The sequence below is a fragment of the Monosiga brevicollis genome, genomic scaffold (genome assembly GCF_000002865.3).
Source record: "Monosiga brevicollis MX1 MONBRscaffold_2 genomic scaffold, whole genome shotgun sequence".
NCBI lineage: Eukaryota > Choanoflagellata > Craspedida > Salpingoecidae > Monosiga > Monosiga brevicollis.
Window position 1 is genome coordinate 2,420,629 of NW_001865039.1, and position 17,773 is coordinate 2,438,401.

The 17,773-nt window shown below is 55.6% G+C and overlaps 4 protein-coding genes across 4 annotated transcripts; 1 reads left to right on the forward strand and 3 right to left on the reverse strand.

Annotated features, from left to right (window-relative positions):
- Positions 1-334: 334 nt before the first annotated feature.
- Positions 335-1,384, reverse strand: MONBRDRAFT_30960 (uncharacterized protein). Its single transcript, XM_001742741.1, has 4 exons — positions 1,154-1,384; positions 982-1,040; positions 773-903; positions 335-647 (listed from the first exon to the last, which is right to left on the reverse strand). Exons 1-4 carry the CDS (start codon positions 1,257-1,259, stop codon positions 347-349), a joined length of 597 nt encoding a protein of 198 aa, XP_001742793.1. The 5' UTR covers positions 1,260-1,384; the 3' UTR covers positions 335-346.
- A 725-nt stretch (positions 1,385-2,109) lies between these two features.
- Positions 2,110-5,277, forward strand: MONBRDRAFT_22379 (uncharacterized protein; the record flags this gene model as incomplete). Its single annotated transcript, XM_001742295.1, has 7 exons — positions 2,110-3,088; positions 3,215-3,348; positions 3,457-3,566; positions 3,669-3,813; positions 4,362-4,467; positions 4,618-4,946; positions 5,077-5,277. 7 exons carry the CDS (start codon positions 2,110-2,112, stop codon positions 5,275-5,277), a joined length of 2,004 nt encoding a protein of 667 aa, XP_001742347.1.
- Positions 5,278-6,307: 1,030 nt separating this feature from the next.
- On the reverse strand, positions 6,308-7,229 carry MONBRDRAFT_35635 (uncharacterized protein; the record flags this gene model as incomplete). Its single annotated transcript, XM_001742742.1, has 1 exon — positions 6,308-7,229. The coding sequence occupies exon 1, from the start codon at positions 7,124-7,126 to the stop codon at positions 6,308-6,310; it is 819 nt and encodes a 272-aa protein (XP_001742794.1). The 5' UTR covers positions 7,127-7,229.
- A 1,337-nt stretch (positions 7,230-8,566) lies between these two features.
- On the reverse strand, positions 8,567-16,808 carry MONBRDRAFT_30962 (uncharacterized protein; the record flags this gene model as incomplete). The annotated part of the gene is made up of 15 exons (XM_001742743.1): positions 8,567-11,250; positions 12,501-12,591; positions 13,338-13,436; positions 13,652-13,720; positions 13,883-13,955; positions 14,093-14,190; positions 14,505-14,554; positions 14,670-14,763; positions 15,087-15,169; positions 15,306-15,453; positions 15,595-15,751; positions 15,849-16,046; positions 16,182-16,276; positions 16,396-16,448; positions 16,577-16,808. The coding sequence occupies 15 exons, from the start codon at positions 16,806-16,808 to the stop codon at positions 8,567-8,569; spliced, it is 4,224 nt and encodes a 1,407-aa protein (XP_001742795.1).
- Positions 16,809-17,773: the final 965 nt, after the last annotated feature.

Genomic DNA, 17,773 nt, shown 5'->3' on the forward strand with positions numbered 1-17,773 from the left:
GGCGAGTTGTCTGGGCTATCCATTCAATCCGCATTCACCGTAGAAGGAGGACGCGAGATAAAAAAGGCAGGGAGACCATCTACTGTGTGTATGTGTGTACACACCCACGGCTCAAGCATAAGCTCGCCACTACGCGCAGTTTTGGCTGAATTTATTCACAATTTCTTTGTCTGCCCAAAAAAAACAGGTTGATTCACAACATGAAAGCCTCTGCCGCTCTCGACATGGTGCGATGTCGCGACTCAGCAGAGCCACTGGGTTGAGGCAAGGTAACAATTTAATGCACGCTTCCTGGCTGCTTGCGAGTGGCACAGCAAAGGGTTGGAAGAAAAGAGACTGATTCAGCTTAATTGTCCAAGGCATTCTTTTGGTAAAAGGCATCAATCTGCGCGAGCTGTGGATCAAACGACGTCTGGAATTGGCGAATGCGCTCTACTACGCCGGCATCATCCGCGCCCGAATCGCCGGCCAACGTGTCCATGAGTTTCTTGCGAGTGGGACAAGCGCGCATGGCCACAGAAAAAATGCCGCGCACAAGAAAATTGTGGTATTTGCGCAGGGTCTCGCCATAGGCTGTCGTAGCCGCAGTGGCAGGTTCAGCCCCGGCAACCAATTCACGCAGAAAGACAGAGATAAAAGAGAGCGCTCTATTTGTGCCGCAGGGGCAGCGAGGTTGCAACAAACGACACGGTCAATGGAAGAGAATGGAGGGAGGAGGGAGCAGCCAGGAAGCGGGGGCAAGGGAAAGCGCGAGCGAGAAGCAGGCACACACCGCTTGAGCCACAGCAAAGCATCAGTAGCAGAGCCCGACGCCGTGGTGGTCTTGGCGTCAATCTCCTTGGTGACCATGCCCTCAAGAGTAGCAGTGCCTGCCGGATCCTTCTCATGCCAGCCGCGTAGTTTCTGCGGACCCACAAAGAAACAAGACACAATGAAGAGCCGAGCAAGCCAGGTCGAGACAGGCGATGTCCACCAACAAACCTTAATGTTGCCGTTAATGTCTGACTTGATCGGCGCAAATGCCGTGGAGCCCAAGGCGTCTAACCACACATGCACGATCCAATGGACATGAGACAAGACTGCACCCGCACATGTGCAAACGAGTCCTTTTCTCCCTCCTCCTCAATTCCTCCCCTCAGAATCGAGAGCGCACCAAAGATGGGAACTAGGGCAGCACAGGCGTCGAGGAACGGCTCAGTGGCAATGCCGCCATCCGTCGGCACATCCTCAAAACGGGCATTCATCTGGTCGAAGAACATCTTGACTGGTCGTGTGCTGCTTGATCAGTGACAATGAAAACTGCTTCAAGTCGCTCTGATCGTCGTGGTCGGCTTTCGTCTCCGAGCACCTGACCTCCTCTCAAGTGCGCCGTCACAACTCCAGCACCACTGCGCAAACTGTGCAACTCATGCAAAACAACAACAACAGCAGCAACAGCAGCAGCAGGGTGACGCGGTTTAGGAATGTTGGCTGATAAGAATGTAGATTATATATACAATTACACCACGCATCGACATGCACGGCGCTTTAGCTCAGTGGTAGAGCGTTGGTCTCGTAAACCAAAGGCCACGAGTTCGATCCTCGTAAGTGCCTCACTTTTTACAGTTAATTACTTTTGGCTGACATTTCAATTTTATCTGACATTATAAGGTTCCGCGCAAATTCAAATCGACCGCCAACGCGGACAGGGCGGATACCGGACGAACATGGCGCACCGGGGTTGCAAGCCTGCACGCAAGCTGCCGACGACGCCTCGTGAGACGCCACGATGATGCCAACCCCACCAGACTGACCTGCATCTTTTCACCCAACCACACCACCACCACCAACCACGCTCGCCCGCCTTGGCGAAAATTCACCAAACACCACGATTCTGCTCTGCCATTTGTATCACAACTTTGTTGCCTCTTTTGTCCTTCGCACATGAACGGACGGGTCAACTGAAACGCATCTTGCATGTTGCCACACTTTTTTTTTTTCGCTTCTTCTGCGGTTGCTTTCAACTTTGAGCACGCGTGCCCGAGCACGCGATTCCTTGACAACTAACCCACCCTCGGCCCGTGCACTCTACATGCACACAAGTCCACCGAGGCTACCGGGGCGAGCAGCATGAGTGCCAACACGCGCGCGGAAGAGCCTCAGTTGGACCTCCTCTCCCTGGACTTGAGCACGCTTCTTGAGAATTGCTCAGCTCTTCGCGAAAAAGCCACGCCAGCCGCTTCGCTTTCGGAGCGCTGCATTGGCAGTGCTAATCATCAAACTGCTCCGCTGCCCAGACGGGCAGCGCCACACAACCCACCTAGCCACTGCACTACCCACAAGATGCTGGGTCTCGCTCTTGAACCCAACGCTCCTGGTTTGGCAGATGCCGCTCCGCCTCCTCTTAGCAAGGCCTTATCCAAGGCCCCCCGACGGCGAATCAGACCCCTGGGCGATCGGACAAATCGTGAGGCGGTTCATCTAGACTCCAAACCCATGGCCGACAAAGCTGTGGTCCACGAGCTTGCTCCTGCTGAAAGGGAGAGTCATGACAACTTGCTTGATCCCCTCAATCACACACCCTCAACCGTGTCTGCGGATGCGTCTGTGCGCTTCAGTCAGCGCCTCGAGGATTTGATCGCCGCCACGTCTGTCTACAAGCACGATCAGGCCCTCTTCTACTCATCGCTCCGTCAGATCAAGGAGCGACTCGAGAACAAGCAGACGGAGGCCCAGCAACTGCTGAAATCCAGCCTGCCTCGCAACCTCACCTTTTTCATCGTTGGCGCGGCCGATTTCCACACGAATAGCCCCCTGGCAACTCAGAAGAGAGACCATCCCCTCGACCTGGCGTTACAGGTTCTCCGCACCATCGTGGCCCCCTTTCCAGCCTGTACTACCACGCTGCACGACGATTTGGCGGGCCAACTTTTGTCCTTGAGCTTGCATTCCAGCCACCTCAACATTGTGATTACCGCTATTGATCTACTGCACATTGTCTTTCGTTACGATTTGAAAGGGATGCAAACCCTGCTGACACCGACCGCGTGCCGCGAAGTGGTGGCCCGCCTGCACTTTGCCGACGAGCCTCGCCTAGTGGCTCACTTGAGTAAGATTTGTTTTCTTCTTTGAAATGGAGAACGGAGGAGAGTGGTTGTAGAATGCGTCAAAAACTTGCATCCAGCCGCTTTGATGACGGGAAAGGGCTCTCACCCATGCTCGTGACGGCTATCAGGTTCGCTCCTCACACTGGGCCTCTCCCTGGAACACAACGGCGCCGAAGTACAGCGTTATGGTGGTGTCAAGTGTCTGATCCTCAAAATGACCGACTGCCTCCAACAAGATCAGCTCGAGACGACACGTCACCATGTGAGCCTATCTCCAATTGTTCTAAAGCACACGGACTGAATGCAAGCGTTGGGCTCGAGCTTTTCCTTCGAGGCTGCCTCATCTTGGCGTCTTTCTTCTTCTAAACAGGTCATGCAAAGCCTTCTCAATGCTCTGGCGTCACTCGTCTGGCGCAATGCGGCGGGTCAGGCACAGCTTCTGCGCGGACATGGCCGTGATGTTCTTCTCAACTACCTGCGGTACGCCAAACGGTGATCTGTCATGCCATGACCCCACCCGCTGCTTGGCAGCTTGCCTGCACACGCTCACAAGCTGCTGCTTTGCTTCCAATGACCATGCAGAGATCGTGAGATGGGCTCGGCCATGACCATTGTCCAAGTGTTGACGCTTTTGGCGCACCTCAGTCGCCAGGACGCGTCTCACGCCAATGCACTGATGGACGCCGGCGTATTGCGCGCGCTCAGTACCTTGTTGAACGTTGCCGAGGTCAGCCCTCCTTGCTGGGGAGCTTGAGTGGATACGATGGGCTTGAGGACCGAGTTTGGTAGCCGATGCTGCGACTTTTCTCACCTTGTGTGGTGTGCGTTTGAAATTGCCTTGCGGGCCACGGCAGATGCCACCACAACTCTTGCTGCCCTGTATTGCCTTGACTCGAGCCTGCTGGCCTGCTGTGGCACAGAGGCAAAAGTTGACTACCGATTTCATCGCGTGCGTTCAACAGAGTGTCCATCTGAGCCAAGAAGTAGAGTCCTGGCAAAAGTATGTTGTCTCCCCTCCCGTCCGGCTTGCGTTTGGCGAGTTTGTGGCCTTGCTGAAGCAAAAGCGCACTGGCAGGCAAGGCTCAAGTCTCATCCCATCGCCTCCACTGTGTCAGGGCCATGAGTTTGATGGTGATGGTTTTTCAGCACGCACCGCACCGCCCATCCATGCATGAGGCGAACTTTGCCGAGGTGATTGCAGCGACGGCCATGCGGTATCAGCATGCACCATGCATGAGCCATCTCGACATTGTGTACACTCTTGCGTCTGGTCAGGCTTTGTCACCCACCATTCTGGGATACTTGACCCGGTGCCTGACCGCACCTGACCACGCGGTGCGACTGGCTGCTGCCAATCACGTCCGCAGTCTTTGCAAGACGCGTGCGTATCACGAAACGTTGGTGCGTCAATAACACTGCCGCGGTGCTCTCCTTCAAGCTGTTGCCTCGAGGGCTTGCCCGTCACGCTACGCCACGCCACGATATCATGGCGTGTCTTTCTTTTCGTCTGCCTCGCTTGTGTTGCCGCAAGTGAGGCTATTCATCAATGCCTCTCAAGCTCTAAACTCATTCGTGGCCCTGCGCGCATTGATGTGGTTTGGTGCTTGTCAGTTGCAACACAAGATGGTCAAGGCTTTGTTGAGCGTGCTTCGCGAATTGCGAGAGGAGCAGCCGGATGTGGCAGCACACGTGCTCGAGGCACTGGCTCACTTGTTTCGCGAACATCCCAAAGCAGAGCGCCTGCTCAGTCAGCCTAAGCTATGGAGCATGCTTCAGCAAGTGGCTCAACGGCACGCGGAACGCCATGATGTGCTCTGCGCCTTGGCCAGTGTGTATGTGGCCTTGGTCCGGCACGGCAAGGTAAGAAGACTACCGAGCAATGAATGCTTGCCACACTTGAAGCGTGAAGAGGTATATGAATGTGTGCTGACTGACATGGTGGTGGTGGTGGTGGTGATGATGGTGTGTATTTGTGCGTGTGCGTGCGTAGGACATGGAAGTTGGTGAGGCGCAGCGGGTATTGAGCTTTTGCAACGACGTACTATTGCGTCTCCATGAGACTAGCGGCGGGGAAGGCTCACGCCTGGCGCGTGCCTGCATGGAGATTCTGGCCCACTGTGCCGATCATGACCACTTACTCATGGCCATGCGCACCGATGGTGAGTGGCTGGCCTCGGCAGAACACGAATAGTCGTTGGGTGGCAGCCTCACTGTGATTGATGCTGTTTGGTGGGGGTTGTGTCATGTGACAACGGGCTAGTGGGCGTGACAATTTTGCGCATCTTGGCCAAGGGAGATGCAGACAGTACGACCACGGCCATGGGTCTTCATGTGCTGCTGCGACTGTGTCAGGATGCCCTGACGGCACGGCAGTTGAGTCAACTAAATGCGTTGCCGTGGTTATCTGTACGTCTATCTTCTATTGCTAAGGGCTTGTGTCGGACGTGGCGGGGGCGGGGGGGGGGACTCATTTGCTGATGGGCTGCTGGCAGGACGTCATCACCAACGAGGACACGGTCAAGTCGGTGCGCGACGACGCCTTTGCTTTACATGCATGCCTGAAGTGTGCTATCGAAACGGAGCGTATCGTCATTTGATCGGCGTGTCAGAGCCCTTCGCGTCTTGCTTCAAGGGGCAAGTGCGAACCGGATGCTGTGTGATCGTAAGCCATGTGATCCCCACTTGCCTTTTCAACTTTGTTTATTTTTGAGTTTGTTGGTGTTGCAGCGCTCACTGCCGCAAGAGCGGCAGCATGAGACGGCCTGCGTGTGTGTGTACATATCACAATTCCGTCAGAGCCAAAGGTTAAAGGGTGGGGGTTTGGGGGCTTGATCAGAGACGTTGCTCTGTGCACCGCTTTGACAAGACGGGCCATAGTCGAGATACTAGAACGAGAAGGGGCAGGCGGATAGTGCTGCAAAGTGCAAATAGAATATCAATTGATTGTCGATACTATATACACCAGGCAAGCTCGAAAGTGGCCATGTTCTCCGCTCACACAAAACACAAAACGCTTCGTGGAATCGACCAGCCGCAGCATAAATGGTTGTGACACGAGGAGCAAGATGCCTTGCTGTCGCATCAAGTTGTAGTTGTCGCCCCGTTGCTGTTGCTGTTGCTGTTGCTGTTGCTGTTGCTGTTGCTGTTTCTGTTGTCTTTTTCTTTTTTAAAATTTTATCCTTTTGGGTGCGCAGGGCTAACGAGGGCATCACCGGCACATCTCAGAGCTGGGGTACTGGGCTGGGGGTCGCCAGGTCATAGGCGGGCGGGGCATGGACGGGGGAGGGTGGCAGCAGAAGCTGGTCCTTGGCGGAGACGTCTTGATCGACCAAGGCTGCCTTGTCGCTTTGTTCGTAGCGCTGCAGCAGTTGAACAAGGCGCCAATCGGCGCCGTCGACTCGGCGCTGCCCGCACCAAGCGCGGGGGGTGCGACCATCCCGCAAACGGTTCTTGGCGTTGGCACCGGCTTGGAGCAGGGCGGTCGCAGCTTCGTAAGCGTTGGCACGGGCGGCCTCAGTGAGGGCCATGTCCAGGTCGTCCTGGGACAGCTGAGGTAGGAGGTGCGTCAAGGCGACGGCGTCGTCCGTTTCCATCAGGGGTCGGACTTCCAGGCCTGCGATGGCGCGATCGATCAGGGCCACCACTCGAGGCTCGCGGCGACAACTGCGGCGGCCTGCGACTTCGCGGGCGGTACGGCCAGTGCATTTGGAGTCAGGGCGACCAGATTGGAGGAGTGGGTCGGCGCCAGCGGCAAGGAGCGCGTCCACGCAAGCGAGGTGGTTGCGTTCGGAAGCGTAGTGGAGTGCGGTGAGGCCCTCGCAGTGGGATCGAGCGTGGAGGTCAGGGCGCGGTTCTTGGGCCAGGAGGAGCTCAAGAATGTCATCATTGCCGTAACGAGCGGCGGCCATCAGGGCAGTTTCGCCGCGACAGCCATTGCGGTGGTTCAGATCCGCACCACTGGCCAGGGCACGCTTGACACCGGGCAAGTTCTGGCGACGCACGGCTTCGACAAGGCCATGGTTGTAGGTTTGCTTGCACATGATTTAGGTCGAAGAGTCGGGCTCGAAAATTTAAAAAAAAGATAAACAAGGCTTCAAGGGCAGTGCGCAAGGCAAAAGGCAGTCAAAGCGGGGATGAAGAAAGGTAGTGGCTTGAGAAGACAGTTGTAAAATGCCTCGTGATCCGCTTCGACGTTTACAAGTATTGATCACAGGACACGGAACGGCGTCCCTCCTCTTCCTCGACTGCACGCAGCCACGACGCAGCTGCGAGGACCACCAGGGTGTCCTATGTATTTGTTAGAGAGAGTGAGTGTGTACGCATATCAATTTGTAAGTGTGTGAATTTGTCGGTCAAAGTGTGTGAATTTGTTGGTCTAAGCGTGTGAATTTGTCGGTGTAAGTGTATCTATTCGTATTCATGAGTGTGAGCATTTGTCAGTGTGTGTGTGACAAGGATGCTTCTGTCAGTGTCAAGGAAGCCTATGCCGGAGGGCACATGTAAAACCAGGGTGGGGGTGCTGCTGCTGCAGAGGGCGCTCGGCCAGTCGGCTACATATGCCACCGTGGGGTGTGTGCGTATGCGCATGTAAGGGAGGGGCGTTTCTTGAGTGCAGCCGCGCCGCAGCGGCGCAAGACACAGAAGCGCGTGAACTTCGTGTAACATCCAAAAAAAATTAAATTTTTCTTTTGACGAGATGATGATGCTAAGACATGAATTCGAAACTCGATTGAGGTCGATGAAGACACTAGGCAAACTCGGGAGAAGTGGACGCAGGACGCTTGCGCCCTGTCCATAGTGATCAGGCACGTAGACTTCAAGCTAGAAAACCACCGAGGCAAAGGCAAAACGGCAAACAAGGCGAGAGAAATCCTGCTCCCGCCGCGCCGTGCCTGACAAGGAAGGAGATAAAGACGTGCAACAACACGATACGTTATTAGGACTACTTGTTCGGAATAGAAGGGGGAGAGCACCTGAATGAGAACCGGGAAAACAATCACACGGGCTCTGGAAAAGACTCGCGGCGCACGCACGCGCGCATCCGTTGGTTGGTAAGACGGAAAAATAATCAAAGCTACAATAAAAAAAAGTTGCAAAAGCTGGATCGGGGAAGCTAGGGCACATGAACAAAATCTGGCGCGTGTCATGTGCAGCACTTACACACAGGTTTACTCGAAACTACAATATGGGACAAGAGACTAAACACACAAAAATGCAGACACAACAAAAACACCACGCCACTGAACAGCATCTCCGAAAGGCGTTCACGGCAATTACGCGGAGAAGAAGCGCGACCCACAAAAAAATTCAACAACGCAACGCATTGGTGCTTTGGGAGGACAAGACTTTGAGCCAGTCGGTCATGGGAAAGACCGATCGCATACCGCAATAAGCTCAAGCTGACACACGACAGACGAGAACTTGACAAAAATGGAAGAGGGGCGTGTGCGTGTGCGTGTGCGTGTGCGCAAACGCTTGTTTTACGACGAGCGATGCACAGAGGGGGGCATGTTCCAAACTGGGGCGGGCGTCTCCCATCCCGCTGATGACGCGTCCCACGCAGCAGCCGTCGAGGTGGCAGTGGTGGTGGGGGGCAGCATCGGTGTCATGGATGCGTTGCTCCAGCGCGGAGGGCTCCCCGCCATGGGCCAGCCCATGCCCATATTCATGGGCAAATAGAGCTGAGCCTGAGCCTGAGCCTGAGCCTGAGCCTGAGCCTGAGCCTGGTGAACACGGTGTTGATGGTGGTGGTGGTGGTGTTGTTGTTGTTGTTGATGGTGGTGGTGGGGCTGTTGGGATTGGCGCGAATGGTGGCGAAGATGACGCTGCTGCTGAGGGGGGGAGGCAGGCTGGGAGGTCATCTGGAGTTGCGATGGGTTGCCAGAGGGCAAGGTACGCAGACCGGCCTCGAGAACGGCCAGAGCCCGAAAGCGGCGTTGCTTGCGCAAGCGACCTTCCACGCGCTCCACCACGGGTGAGCGCAGTGAGCGGAGGCCATAGATTGGAGTGTGAAGGACTTGCTGCACCTCGCTCTGACACTTGTGCTCGCAGAGCTGCTCGAGTAGTGTGGCGCGGGCCAAGTCATCGAGCAAGTTCAGGCGGGCCATCTCCTGGGCTACGCCGAGCATGTCGCGGGGACGATGATCCTTGGACATGCTGAGCATGAGGGACGTGTAGGGGGCAGCCGCCACCTGCAAACGGCGCTGCTGCATGACTGAGATCCAGTGCTGGCAGCGGGCGGTGCGGTGGTGATCGGGGGCTTTCGCAACAGCCTTCATAACAATGCCAAACACAACGGCGTCCAGCTCGGCGCAATCCACGTCCAAGAGCAGCTGCAACACCTCTTCGGCATGTCGGGCGCTCCATTGGTCGGCCATGGCCTTGAGCAGGTAGCCAAGGCTGCGGGGTTGCCAAAGACGGTGCGAGGGCGGGGCCAGCTGCAGCAGCATGTTGACCAGGTCCTGGGCCGGTGCTTGCTGGGGCAGTTGACGCACAAGTTCCGTGGCGCTGGCTTGATCCATTTCGGCCGAGAGCTCGAGCACAACGCCCAGCTGAATTTGGGCTACAATGCTCGCCCACTCGGGCCTGCTGGCAATGGAGTGCTGATGGCGGCGGCCGTGCAGCTGGTGGTAGCTCTGAGCTGCAGCATTGCCGCGATACGCACGGTACACCTGCAATACCTGAATGTAGAGGCTGGGCTCGTGGGTGTGAGTGTGAGCAGCGGCCTCAATCAGGTTCCACATGGTCGGCTCGAGGCGAACGCCGACGTGGCGCACGACGGGCAAGCAGAGAAAGCCTCGCAACAGCGCATGGGCGACTGGGAGCGCGGGCGAGCGCAGGTCGGGGCTCTCCATGTTCATGGCCTCGAGAAAGGCCCAGAAACGGGCCACGTCATTCATGTCGGTGGCGGCGGTGAGGGCAGCGGCTTCAACCTCGGGGTCCCGCAGGGTCGAGTCAATGGTCGTGACGCGTCGGACGAGGTTGTCAAACAGAAGGGTGGCCAGCTGTTGTTGCTGTTTGAATAGGTTCGCTTCCAAGGGCAGAGCTGGACCCGTGGCAACGGCGTCCTCAACGCGATGAATGAGGGCGGTGCCACGGAGACTAAGGACCACGGTTTCGGCATCCACCCACTCAGTTTGGTGGCTTTGGAGCTGTTCCTCCACAAACTGAATGGCCTCGAGAAGGTTGCCCACGGCGGTGCGCAGTTGCGAGGTATCGAGGGGGGAGGTTGGGGAGGCATGATGCTGGTGGTGGTGGTGGTGATGGCCACCTTTGCCGCCGTTGGTCATGTGGACGAGGGCATTGCTGCTGTTGCCGTGACTCGCGTTGTTGATGTTGTTGTGCGGATGATGGGCGCCGTGGTTGGAGAGGGCATTCAAAAGGGTATCGAGGGCGGCTTGGGTCTGGGTGAGTACGTGACACACGTGTTGCTGAATGAGCTGGGCGGCTTTGTTGCGGGTGGAGCTGAGCTTGAGAGCGTTGACATCGACATCGTCGTCAGCCCCCTCAGAGTGAAGCCAAGCATTGCGATCCTGCTCCTGCAGATGTTGCAGGTGGTCTTTGAGCTGGCTGAGGGTGCCGGGGGTGGCTGAGGTGCCGAGGTGTAGCATGTTGAGCATTTCCAGAGCAGGGGCCACGGTCAAATCGCTGTGGACATCATGGGTTGTATCGATAGGGTCGGCGGGGGCAAAGAGCAGAGCAGAGGCCCAGCCCACGGGGGTGGATTGAGGGCTGGATGTGGTTGCCGTTGAGCCTGTGGTCGGGGAACAAGGGACAGTTGCCTCGTGGCTGGCAGTCCAGCTCCTCGACAGGGGGTCAGAGTAGGGGGGCGAAGAAGCCAGGGCTGGGACCGCGGGCACCTCCAAGTCCGCACCGTTGACTTCAAACGGCGCCGTGTCAAAGGTGTTGGGAACGGTGGACCATGCCAAGTCAGGCTTGGTCTTGGTTTGCTGGGTACTGCCCATGATGGAGGTTGTGGGAGAAGGTCTGGAGTGATACGACAGGGTGGTCGTGGCGTTTTCGGCATCGAGTGGTATCCTGCAGTAGAGTGACTTTTCGTCAATGGCGGCGGCGGGAACGTTTGGTAATGAATGCGAGAGCCGCTGTGACGAAATGGGCATGGTGGTGTTGACGGCACGAATGCACGTCAAGGAAGGAAAACTCTCTAAAGAAGATGGAAAAAATGGCAAAAGGCAGAGGAGTGGTGAAAAAAAAAGAACGGAGCTGGGAAAGAAAGAAAAAAAGGAAGAAAAAAGGGCAACGTGCCACCACCAAGAGTGCGTGTGTGTGTGTGTGTGTGTGTGTGTGTGTGTGTGTGGTAGTGTGCGAAGCGATGATGATCAAGTGAGAACGAACGCGAGGGTGCGCGGTGGAAGGAAAATGGCAGCGGAAGGACAGTTGGAAGGAGAAACGACACAGGACGACAGTCGTCGTTCCTCAACGGGGGACAGCCTTTGGCACGAAGAGGCAGGCGCGAGGCACAAGCCACAAAGCCCACACACACACTCACAGTGAAGAAGAAGAGCTTGCTTCTCGATCATTTTGAAAAGTGTGTGTGTGTGTGTTGGAGAGAATGATGAATGATGAATGATGTGATATTGTTGGGACTTGGTGTAAGAATTGAAAAAAAAGGTGGGTGGCTGGCACATGCACAGAGTGGTCTGTCTGCAAGGGGGGGTACAACAAGCGAAACGAGGGCAAAGCAGATACGCACGGTTTGAGGCTGCCAAATGCACTTGATGTGAAGCTAGATCAGTCGATCAGGGGCCGAAAGGCAGCGCTGCGACACTGGAAGGGGGAGGGGAGGATCGGAAGAATCGAGACGCAGGAGCCAAGAGGATAAGGAAAATGCCACACAGAGAGACCGGGTGGGTGTGCAAGGCGCAAGGTGTGTGCGTGGCTGCAACCAGAAAGTCAGACGAATGGTTGTGGAGGAAAGGAGGGCCAAGGACCGACCGCGCCAGCCGCCAGCTTCCGTGGGATGCGTAGATGTTCAGTTGATTCTTGAGCCGAGAACCAGGGCGACGGCTGCTTGTGTGCTTGAGTTGGGTCTCGGTAGTTTGGATGACGTGGTAAAGCGCGCGATGTAGTCAACGCTAGGAATGGGCGGCTGAGACAGACAACGAAGTTTGTAAATGCTTTGACGAGCAAAGTGCCAAGGGCGAGAAAATGAAGAAGGCCCTTGGCCACAGCACTGCAAGATCCAGCAGCGAAATGCTTGTACCTTGCTCCAACCAACAAGTTCCAACCTGTCGTGCGCTGCCGTTCTTTGGCGATCACCTATTTCGGTCGTTGAGGACATGTAAATTCCCTCGAACGTCACGTAGACCAAGTTACAGGCAGCACTCGCTGAGCTGGCAAACTGCCAACAATAGAATGAATGCTCAGTCTGACAATTCAACGCTTGTGGCTTACGTGTGCACTTGGTGACAAGAATGGTTCGGGTTCCTACGAGAAAAAAAAAGGTGACAATCACCGTGTGAGAGAGTGTGCCCAGGTGTAACAGCTGTCGCCGTCAGCATGACAACAAAAAGCATCATCTTCATCGAGAGTGATGCTTGGTTCGTTGTGTGAAAAAAAGAAGCTGTCCCATCATCACATGTTCATGTGTACGTGCGTTCTGAACAAGATCCTGCCTGCCGACCAAAGTCCCTTTGGCTTTATCCGCTCTGCCAAAAGGGGCTTCATGGCAGCCAGCCAGGGCATGCCGCCACAGGGGTGTGCTTGGGCGCCTGCCTTCTCAACCTGATCGACCCTTTGTGGCTACCAGACAGATGTGTTGCCCTGCGCTGCCGTAGTCACCGCTCCTTCTCCCACATCACCACACACTAGCAGCTCACAGCTCCATTTCGCCTTCCAACGTTGTGGCGACTCACCCAAGCCATTCAATGTGTGAGAGAGAGTTCTTTAACATGTAAAAAAAATGCTCATTTGACCTCAATCGTGTGAATGGTTTTACACAAACTATACAAGCAGGCATAAAAAAAATGTCATGAGAGCAGTTGCAAATACAGCAGCTCTTCGCCGTTCCTATGGGAATCCTAACATCATCATAGCAAGTCAATGCTCGTGACATCAAAATCCTGAAGTCACATGATACACACACACACACACACACACACACACATGCACGGATACGTAGCAACATTTGGTGCCTATGGGGCCCGCGGTCGTGTGTCATGCTTCCGAAGGATAAGGTACACCAGCGTCGAGATTCCGCGTCAGTGTTAGCATGCGCGTATGGGCCCGTACGTGCTCCTGCACCACTTGCTGTGTCGTCAGCGTTCGATCAGGTCCCAGCATGGTCTGTGTGGCCAACAGCTGCTCCGTTGAGACGGCCATGGCTGAATGCTGCCCATGGACAGGGGTGCCAAACACCACCAAACCGATAAGAGTGAGACAGTGAGGTGACACCAGCACGGACTCGAAGATCCCCCGTGGCCTTGTTCCCCGCCCCCCCCCCCCCCTCCAGTCGCACACGCAAGCAGCGTAGCACTCTCAGGCGTCAATGCAAGCAGACACAACAGGACGTCTAACACCGTGTTACGCTTTCCACGTGGACGTACCACAACCGTATTCATGCTCAAAGCAACCCGTGGTCCTGGCGTCGAGGCGAGGCCCAACTTGCTCTCAATCTAGCGGCAAGCGTCAAACCACAAGCAGTCCGATAATATTATATCCACGTCATGTCTTGGCGTGCCAGCCCCACGCCATCTTGGGCGTGTTGCGTCGCTCTTGCCTGCTCGTATGGCCTCCGGGGCTGGCATGAGCTCATGGCCCTACGCATAGCACCTTACCGAGGTATTTGTCCGCTTCAAGCGAACATCCCGCAGTTCCTCAAAGTCGCGCGCACCTCCAACAAAGAATCGCCTACAATTATCAATGAACACCCCGCGCACCACGTGATTTCACCCTCAAACAAATCAACCAACCACCCCAAAGGTGGGCTTGGCTATCCATGGGCTGCGACTGCCATGACCCGAGGAGTCTCCCACAACAGAACATACCGCATCTGCTCTGTCACGGTGGTTTCCAAGGGCCGCCACGATGACAGGGTCTCCTCCCACCGACCCGATGCCACTGGGACCAGCCACGAGGCCACACCCTATTCCAGCAACATTCACCCATGATGCCTACACCTCCGAGCAGCACACTGCTTGTTGTACAGCTTTGTGTGAATGGTTGACAAAGGTGCACACCTCAAGACGTCGACGCGACCACGCATCAAGCGAGTCCACCTGCACATACACGGCCGCGGCATGCGTGGGCCGCTGTTCTGCGTTTGAAGCCGCCTTCCATACCAAGGCCCCCTCAAAGGGCAAACCAAATGCAGCCACGCCTATGTAAAGCACCTGGTGTTAAACAGCTCATGTGCACCACAAGAACCAAGGGCAAGTCGAAGCGGCGGGGATGGCCTACCTTTTGAATCAATCCCTGCTGATTGAGATACGAGCGTGGGAACTTGTTGTCTACAATCAGGTTTCCCCTTGAGTGAGTTGCCAATGCCTTCTCTCGCGTTGCCTCGCTCACGAATCTCTTACAACCAGACAACAAGCCCAAAACTCCTTCTCCACACGCACGCACTCACGCACACACACACACACACACACACACACACACACACACACACACACACACACACACACACACACACATACATGGTGCCACGTACCCGCCACTCCAATGCCAGCCAGGCAAGGGTTCGATCTCAAATGTTGCATAGGCGTTTGTGACACTGGTAGGCAATTGACACACGTATTGGAGACTTCCCATCAAGTTTAAGCGCTGGCCATGGACATCCAGATGCACGTTGACAAGGAAATGGTGAGGTGCTTTTTTCCATCGGTGCAAACAGGCCCCCACCCCGCCTCCCCGCAAAGATAATAATTCGAGCCAGATCATTCAAATGGTGCTTCTTCTTTCCCTCTCCGTTTCTCCAACAAACAGCAATACTCTAGATAGCAATGTCAGGGTCTTGACGCAAGGGCGAAAGTAACCTACCACGGCAAGGCGACCGTGTGGGGCTGGCTCAAATGTAGTGCCGATGCGCTGGCTATTGAATAGTCGCTGACGAGCCGCCAGTTCTACGACCAGACAAGGTACAAAAATGTCGTCAATGATCCGCCAGATTTTCCCAAGCTTACGCCCAACAAGTGCTTCGAAATGTCAATAAAAACACAGTCCACAATCCGAAAGAACAGCAGCACACAAGGAACTGACCATGCTGAAATTCAGCATCAGCGGCTGCCTCGGTAGCTGATATGCTCTTGGAGGCATGGTACAGTTCGTACTCGTACAAATCGCCCCACGGCGTTCCAAAGCGATAGGGCAGGTTCCGATTCGTAAAGTCAGGGGTTATTTGCAGCACCTGTGAGGCGTCGTACTGGAGCGACCAGACAAGCCAATCTCTTTAAGTTCTTCTTTAGCAGCAAGATAGTCCACAGCAACCAAAGATAACACAAACCCAACAACAACAACAACAATGGCAGCAGCAACAGCGGGAGCTGACCTTGATGCGACAAAGCGTGGTGTGCTGTACATCCGTCTCGTCTTGTGGGTTGCGCACAGCTGCCATGATGCGCATCACCTGAAACGGGGTATCGATGACGTGTGCCGCTGGATCACTGGCCAGACCTACCACTTCCTCGGGGTCATGCTCCTCTTGTCTGTTCAAGTCCCCAGCCCCACAAATGATGAGCCACGCGCAGCAAGAGTGCATCAAGGAGGAAACGTGCCCAATGGTACAGGTGAGTTCGAGCTTACTTTAAGCGGCGCAGGGCTCGAAAACGGTCACCCCGCCGACGGTCGGTGAGGGCCATCCGGCGCTGCAATGCCGTTGTGACGACGGCTGGCTGGCCTTGTGCCGTGCGCAAGAGATCGGCCTCATGGTCATTGGCCTCTATCTTCTCAAGGTCGTAGTCCACGATGGTGTACAAACAAGTTTCAAACACGTTGGCCGGCCTGGTCGCAGAGGTTGTCGATAGCAGAGGCCAGGTCAAGTAAAATGCATGCCACAGACCATCACATACTGGGCGCCACCAGCAATCATTTTTGTTGAAGCAGCAAGGGTGACGGGCTGTACGGCATGGCACGTACGGGTTATCGAGGAGTGCCAGGGCCTGTGCGCGCAGCTGTTGCTCAACGGGCTGCAGCTCCGCTTCTGGAGTCGTACGATAATACTCGAGCTCCTCCTGGGGCCAGGGATGCCAGCATCAGAAGAAGCGAGAAACATTTCCTCTCAAACACCAGGCGGCAAGGCTGGCCAGGCGAGTCTCGTAAGTTAAAGTTCGAGGTGACCAGCCTGACTGACCTGACTAAAAACCTTCTCTTGCCAGGACACGATGCGCGCTTCACGGAATAAATCTATCACGAGTCGCGGGCAATCAGCATGAGGTTGGTTTGAGAAGTGTCCCCCTCCTTAAAAAAAAAATTAAACAAGCAAGCAGTGTGTGTTGCCGTCGACCCTCTCCTACTGTGCAGTGCCGACGTACATGGCTGGCGCGGCACCTCTGCCTGAACCTCGTGCGGGCCAGAGTCCCCGGGTACTTCGCCAGCAGCGTCATCCAGTTTCGTTGTGGCAGTGCTCGGTACATGAGCACTCTGCAACTGCGTCAAGCCCACCGCTGTCACTTTTCGCAACTGTACACGGATTTTCAGCCGCCGAATTGGATCGGCCACCCGATAATGGGCGGCGCGCTTCCGATCCGGTCGCAGCGACGCCATTTTCATCAAAAATCTCAAAAAGCCAGAGAGACATCAATCTGACAATCTGACAATCTGACAATGATTTTTCCAAGTCGATGCAGAAAAAAGGGTAGTTGAAGCGGAGACGGTGGGGGTGGAAAGGAGATATAGTAGACTGACCCGGTCAAATTAATGCAGAGAAATTGCAAGATAGAGTAGATCTGACTATGGGAACAAGTCTTGATGTGAAATGCGCGAAAAGCCCGCTGGACTCGAGGTCTGTCAAGCCAGCCCTGTTTCGAATGACTTTGAGCCGGGGTTGATTCACACGTTTAGGTGATTGCCGCCTGGGGCTACCCAGACGAGCGCCAGAGCTGGACCTGGCCCGTGGGCGCTGGGGAATTGGGTGTGGTGGCATTTGCAACCTGGCCAGTCGTGCAATTCTATTTGAATGGCGTGCCGCTGGGTGCGGCCGTGGCCGTGGACTCGGCCAGCCGCCGTGCAACAGTAAACGTGCCGTATCAACCGGGCAACCTCACGATTGTGGCCTTGGACCAAAACAACGTCTTTCAGGCGTCTCGTTCCTTCATTCCGGCCGGAGCGCCGGCGGCGCTGGCACGGCAGCCGGATAAGAAGGCCCTGCTGGCCAGTCGGTATAATTTGATGTTTTGCACCATTTTGGTGGTGGATGCACAAGGCCAGACCGTTGCTGCTGCCTCATTGAGAGTGTCAGTTGAGGTCACGGGGGCGGCCAAGCTGATCGCTCTTGGTGCTGGAGATCCCAACGATTTGCACGATCCATCCCAGAGCACCAAGACTGCCTGGCGGGGGCCTTGCTGGCCATTGTGCGCCCTCGAAGCTCTATGACGGCGTCGTCAACGGCACTGCCATCCTGACTGCCTCAGCCCAGGGCTTGCCGGCAACACAGCTCAGCCTCACCGTGGGCAATGCTCTGGCGCCATATTCACTATGTGCCTTGTGGCTCATCCCGTCACGACAACCCA